Here is a 7348-nt window from a genome sequence, read left to right on the forward strand (position 1 = left end):
CAAATACAGGATTCAGACATTTCCAGATGTGGATGAGAAAGTTTATTGTTTAACTTTATTATCAGAATTGATACTTACCAGCATAACCTCATGTTTTAGTTGATGATTTCATGTCTACAGTAGAATTTCCTACTGCATTTTAAACTCTTGTGATTTATGCTTGAGGTCACATGACTAGGCCATTCCATAACCCTCTATTTCTTCTTTCTGAGCCATTCCTTGGTGGATTTGCTAGTGTGCTTAGGATCATTATCCTGTTGAAAGGTCCACTTTCAGTTCAACCTCAACTTTCAGACAGATTGTCTCACGTTATCTTCAACCACTCTTTGATATGACGCAGAAATCATAGTCGAATCAATGAATGCAAGCTGTCCAGTCCCTGAGGTGGCGAAGCAACCCCAAACCATAACATTTCTTTGCTGCGCTTGGGCTGAACTTGCTGGGGCGGCCAGTCCTGGGCACATTGGCAGTCGCTTGAATTCTGCACCATTTATGATTTTCCTTACAGTGGAATGATGTATTTCAGATAATTTGGAGATCTTTTTTAATCTCTTGCCAGACTCATAAGCACCCATAAGCTTTTTTTCTGAAGGCCTTACAGACCTCTTTAGATCTTGGCATGATGACACCACACACCTCAACAGCAAAAGGAACACCAGACACTAGATATGAGAGGGGTATAAATAAGACAGTCCCTAAGCAGGTTCTAATCACTGACACCTGATCTACACCTGATTCTAATTTTATGGATTTGAAGGGGTGATAAATGTAGGGGTGTACTTACTTTTTCCATGTGACTGATGGGTTTTTTTTTTTTAATTAATTTAAATAGTAGTTTTTGTAGTGAACAGTACCACAAAATGTCAATTTTATGTGTAATTTGATTAGAGTGTATCAACTTCATTAACAGGTACTAATCAGAGGATCAAATGTTTGCTTGTCCAAATAAATAAAAAAAACCAACAATTTCCATGGGGTGTACCTTTTTTTTTTTTTTTTTTTTTTTTTTTTTTTTTAAAACATGACTGTATGTATTGTTAACTTCCAGTTAATTAGATTTTCAAGACAAAACATACTTTTTACTCCTTACATTTTTATTTAGACCTCAAACATACTCGTTACAAATCAAGGTTGTGCCGATTCATCACCTGCAGTCATGATCTCATGCTAGACAATATATGAGCACCAGAGCCATCTGCATTTGAAAAGGGATAAGCCACCGAACTGCAGTGTAGGATTTGAGGATGAAGACCACTGGCAATGCCTCAGTTTCAGTATCCGTTGTCTCCCTAAAACACACAAACTAAATCAAAGTATGTTGAGGTAGGTTTTACTAATTTGCTAACATTAACTGTCCATATTGAACTAAGTCAGCCTGTTTTCTTTGCTAATGCCATGTTAGACTAGCATTGATCTCAGCAGCTAACATAATTGGCTAATCAAATTAAAGCTAATGGTAAATATTATTCACCTGATATATTATATTATACTTTCACATAAATGTCATCTCTCAGTACTTTTCGAACCCCCATTCCAAAGAAATCCTAACTGTTGTGTTTTTGCATTATCTTATCCCAGTAGCACTTTTTCACATGCGTCAGTGGTAGAAGTTTATGATTTGTTCATTTCTATTTTACGGTCCTGTTGGTAAGTCAGTGTACAATATAGCTCATGGGGAAAAAAGAAAAAAAAAAACATGCTTATGTATCAAAGACCATCTAATTGGAGATATAAGACTTGAAGTGTGTTTGAAATCAGTCACAATCAGTTAATCATTTTGTTTTTTAATTAAGATTCAGTAGCTCTGTAGCAATTGTGCAGCTCCAACTGAGTTGATTTCACAAATAAAAAATATTATCAGAATGATTTATGCTGAAAACAAAATCCTGAGGTTAAAATAAATCAATTTACACTTTGTACAAATGATTGTCTGTACAGAACACATTCGCCATGCTATTAGAAAACTATAAATAATCCCACATGTAACATTTTAAAACGTTGCACAAATCATTATTTAAACAAATCTAAAGGCACTGACGGAAGCAGCAGTAATATTTAAACTCCAGACAGGGCCTACGAACACCCCGACCTTCCCGCTGCATAATGAACTTTGCTCAGTTCAATGCAGTTGAACATAAGAATCCAGGCTTCATATCTTTGTGCTGTTGCATAGATCGAGTGCTAGTTCAGAAACCAACATTATCACTGGTAAATCAGTGCACCGTGCTCTGCTGTCTATAAGGAAGGAGGTGTGATGGGTGTCCAGGCCGTGGCCAGCCGCACGTGGGTGGTGTTGTCGTAAGGAGATACGTTGTGCACCTCTGTGGCAGGTGTACAGTCATAGAGCGGAGATCCAGGATTGGGCACCGTAGCTGGGTGAGACAGGCTGGCATAATGACTCGCAGAGCCACGGAGGTACTGGGAACCCAAGCTGCTCGACATTCCACCTGTCTGCGACACTGGAGTCAGCGGAGCATTTCCTACAGTCCACAAACTGGTGTACTGACTGACAGAAAGCAGGATGTGAAAGAGATTAGATATCTGCAGTGTAGCATATATATTATATATATATATATATATATATATATATATATATATATATATATATATATATATATATATATATATATATATAACAGCATACAGCATTTAAAAATATATACTACTGTCACATACTTCAGACTTACAGAACAATTGTAGTACATCATAAACACATAAGATGCTAAAATATATGCAATATTATCCATCTATCTATCTATCAATTGTGGAGGTTTTTTCTTTCATGTGCTCACAATTGAGAGGACATATACAAAGTGCATGGGACAAAGATAGACCACATTATATTAACATGAATGTACAGTGTTCATTCATTAGTAACTGCCTGGTTCATCCTTAGAAACTGCCTGGTCAGGGTCACAGTGGTTTAAATTATGGTACTAGTTTGTTTATAATTTGGGAACTAGTATCACCAACATTGGTTAGAAAATATCACAGGAAGCTACAAACAAAAATAATAACGGCATGGAATTAATTAATTGGTTGATTGATTGATTGATTAATTAAGTGGAATTAAAAACAACAACAGCAGCAAAAAAAAAAAAACCACCACCACCACCAAAAAAGTCCTTTGCACATCTGGGTTTTTTTTTCCAGTGTTTTCAGGGACATCATGGTAGGCTTCATATACAGATAGTGTCAGTGTGTTGTACAATGTTAAATATATAAAATATAACCTTGTTTGTGAAAGATAGAAGAATGTGAAAGGTGTAGATTTGCCAATATGGTGCACATATTGTATCGCACAGGTACGTTAGATTTGATTTAGATCATACTTTTTAAAAATATATGTATATTATTTAATACAAATAAATGTAATCTTTAACCAAGATTTATTTTTATAATAAATTATTAATTCCATATTTCATATATATATATATATATATATATATATATATATATATATATATATATATATATATATATATATACACATACACACACACACACTAAGTATACTGCAAGAGCCATGTAGACATCTTGTTAATGTTGGATATCTACCTTTCAGAGGTGATATGATACAAATATGAGCTATAATCAGTGAATCACTGAGAGCCATTTCTATATACGCATTGTTATATGGAGGAAAGTGCTCACCTGGAGTTGGAGTTGGGGGGAGAGTGTTGGCCCATTGGGACCATGCTGGAGTGAGAGGACATCTGTTGACTGGGCCAGTTCTCATGGGCAGGCAGCATAGACAAACAAGCTGAAGTGTTTTCGGAATAACCAGCTGTAAAGCAAAAAAACCCAAAAAAACATACCTCCTTATCTCTGATATAAACTTCATCACATACAAAGCAAAGAAAATCCGTTTAATGAACTCTTATGTGTATATTTATATGGCTTAAGCCATTAAACCAAACATTTCACGACTGAGGGATGCATGTTTACGACTCTGAGCACCGATGTGCACAAAAGCTTCAGGAATGCAAGACATTCTACAGTTAGTGGCATTTGTTTGAGTTTCTCATTAATGGCATGGAGTCATAGGTCATGTGTGCCAGTGAGAGGAAAGTAAAAGTGTGTGTGTATGTGTGTTAGTTATACTGGGGGAGGTTGTTCGGTGAGGGTACGGGCTGGGGTAAGGTGAGGAGCGATGACTTCTCAATGTGGGGTAACGTTCACAACTGTGAGAGGACGGCAGGGGCAGAGCGCCACCAAACTGAGGGTGAGAGTTCGCAGGAGGACAGAGGGATCCGCTTCCTGGCAGAAACCAGCCACTCACTACACACAGAGAAGACGAATTGTGTAAAAACAGGCACGTTTGCAGCAAATAAACACTCCTGACCAGGCAAATATGACACTTTATCATATTTAATATACACAATGCCGTTTGTGTGAATAATACCGAAACAATTTAAATTCAAACTTACATTGCGTATAGCCAGACTGTTGGTTCTCACTGACTTCATCCATTATTTCCTTATGATCACTTCTACAAACCAAAAGCAAAACAAACAAACAAACAAAAAGATTATGCTTTTTTTTCCCCCCTTCCCAACATACATCTCAATTAAATTAGTATAAGAAAAAGGAACCAAACACCTTTGTGGGCATGATGTACTGATGTACCTTTCTTTGGCATCGAGGAAAGCTTTGGCGAAGGGGTTGTATTTGATTTTGAGTGCAGTGATCTGAAAGGAAACACAAGCTACATTAACAAATACCCTTCAACGTCATATGACCATTGCAGACACGACCAAGATAACCTGATGTTTTAAAACTGACGTATGATGCAACTCACTTCCTCATTCTGGTATGCAGTGACTGCTATGAACTGGGTTTCAGGGAAGGAATGGCTGGTTATCATTCTGTGTGGCCCTCCGACGCGTACTATGTGGATGCGCGGCTCATATTTGTGTAAGGAGTTCAGCATGATCTGAAGAGCAAAGAAAAGAAAAGAACAACATGTAAACGAAGTAACTGTGTGAAGAAAAGGAGTAGTGTGTGTGTATATAACATTTTTGAGCAATATTGGGAATTGAAGTGATCAAATGAGGAAAGCTTATGAGAACAGAAAACATTTAAATAATAATAATTTTTTTTTTTTTACAGTGATGTTGATTTGATATGATTTTATACCAGGCAGTATTGATGGACCTTCTGTCAAATATTTAATTATATATTTAATACAACAACAACAACAAAAGGAAATTGTGATGGTAGCCTATATCTGATGATCTATTGGATAGATGTTTTTTTTTTTTTTCCTTTAATGAATGTGGTGTATAAAATGTGCAGTACTAACCTGTCCTCCCCCGTTGAGTTTGTTGGTGAGTTTGACTCTGCTGAAGGACACTGGAGCTTTCATCCAGTGCGCTCCGAAGTTTGGGGAGTCGGGGTGCATGTACACACAGCTGGAGGTGCGCGGCTCGGGTCTGCCTCCCGCCACCCACTCCCCGTTCACATACTTCCAGCGGTGCGAGTCCGCCGCCGAGAAGTCCAGCAGGAACGAGTACATGGCGCTCGGGTCCAGACCAGACACACTCACTTTCAGCACGGGGAACATGCGCCTGTATACGCACCGACAAACACGAGACATGCACGCGCGCTTTAAGGCCACGTCCCCAAACCGCGTAATTTAGAAGCATGACAACATTCTGCAAATAACATTAAATATGCATTAAATATGACGTCTCAAATTGAATACTAACTATTCTAAGAAAGAAGTGGTTCTTAAAGGTTATTTCTAGATCAATATTAAGAGATATAATGCAGAAATGTTGACTACTGCCCTATCATCATGCATATTAGATATAAATGAAATTATACACAATTATAGCTGTATTACTTTATTATAATTTAGTCTGGTCGCACTAATAAAATTAGAATATTAGAGATGTCTCTCAGCATGTTTTAGTGACGACAACTAGACAGAAGTCGAAACTTTTTGTGAATTTTTTCATTCATTTTTCCTTATAAAGCTATTTTCACTCTTCTTCTTCTTCTTCCTATTCTCTTGTGATGAAAGTATTTATAGTTTCGCACTTGACCACTGTTATATGCATTTGTAGTCTATACATTCTACATTAGGATTTCAGAAATGCTAACATTTTCAATTAGTCTTGAAAAATAAATAAAGAAAGAAAAAAAGTTCGCACTTATCGCTGTACCTGCCGTTCTTGGTTACAATCATCTCATTGGTGAGCTCGCGAAACTTCTGCCACAGCTCGACCTCATCCAGGCTCACTTTCAGCTCCCTCTCGGTTGGGTCTCCTTTCTCGCTCCCGGCCTGCAGCTCGTTCTCCACGGCGCTCAGCAGATGGTCCACCCGGTACTGGACGGCTTTTCCTGAGCACTCACTGCCACTTGAAGCCATGTTTATTTATCCAAGAACGGTCTAGATGTCTCCAAGCTGTGCGCACGCGTTGTGCGTCAGAAACTCAGCCCCATGCAGAAGAAGTTAGTTAAAGGTTACTGTTAGACTGGAGCGGCTTTGGGTCCTCATAAATAGCTCCGGTGGTCCGAGCCCAGCTGTGATCGCACCTGATTGGCTAACCTGATCCTTTGATATGCGCCGACGTGTGTCTGATTGGTTAAACACGGAAGACTCAGTGGGATGCGTGTTATTTTGGTGTTTTGGTGGTGGGATACTATTTTCTATAGTCTATTTGTATGGTTTTTACCTTAACCAAAAGTGACTGAATTCAGTAACACAACAAAAAGAAAGAAAGAAATGAAATTGAAATTAGACACGATTTTCATATTAACTCGATTTTTTTGTGTTTAAGTTGTTTATATTCTTTGACGAATAATTCCATGTTCCCAGAAATAAAGGGCAGATAAATGATACATTTTCTCAATTATTTGAACTTATTTCGATCATCTAATAAATAAAATGTACACACAGGTATTAATTTAATTGCACTTAAGTATATTTAACCTATGGGAAATTTGATCACTGAATCAGATATCCCTTCAACATATCTTGGACATCACTAATAAATTAGGAATTTTCAAATCTTTATTTAAAAAAAAAAAAAAGGGGACATTTAAAAACATTTGTGCAAAATTATCTTAAGTGTTCTGGCATTAATAATTATCCATTGATTAGGATTACAGTGAAACTAGCTAACAATTACTCCCACCATTAAACCCTCTTTGAGAAAAACTATTGTGACAACATTTAATACACAGTCACAATGTGTTGCTATACTGAAAAAAACAAAAACAAAAAACTTCTGGTCACTATACTGTAACAGCTGTAGCTGTGAAAGGCTGAAATCATTTCGCTATGCATAATTGCTCCACATCTTCTTGTCAAATGTTTTACCCTGAAATGGACCACATA

At 37.3% G+C, this 7348-nt stretch overlaps 1 protein-coding gene across 1 annotated transcript; it reads right to left on the reverse strand.

The window, feature by feature from the left end:
- Positions 1-991: 991 nt before the first annotated feature.
- tbxtb (T-box transcription factor Tb) lies at positions 992-6906 on the reverse strand. The gene is made up of 8 exons (XM_053620502.1): positions 6171-6906; positions 5306-5570; positions 4802-4936; positions 4630-4691; positions 4431-4492; positions 4105-4281; positions 3655-3787; positions 992-2506 (listed from the first exon to the last, which is right to left on the reverse strand). The coding sequence occupies exons 1-8, from the start codon at positions 6374-6376 to the stop codon at positions 2236-2238; spliced, it is 1311 nt and encodes a 436-aa protein (XP_053476477.1). The 5' UTR covers positions 6377-6906; the 3' UTR covers positions 992-2235.
- Positions 6907-7348: the final 442 nt, after the last annotated feature.

Source organism: Ictalurus furcatus, chromosome 3 (genome assembly GCF_023375685.1).
Source record: "Ictalurus furcatus strain D&B chromosome 3, Billie_1.0, whole genome shotgun sequence".
Classification (NCBI taxonomy): domain Eukaryota; kingdom Metazoa; phylum Chordata; class Actinopteri; order Siluriformes; family Ictaluridae; genus Ictalurus; species Ictalurus furcatus.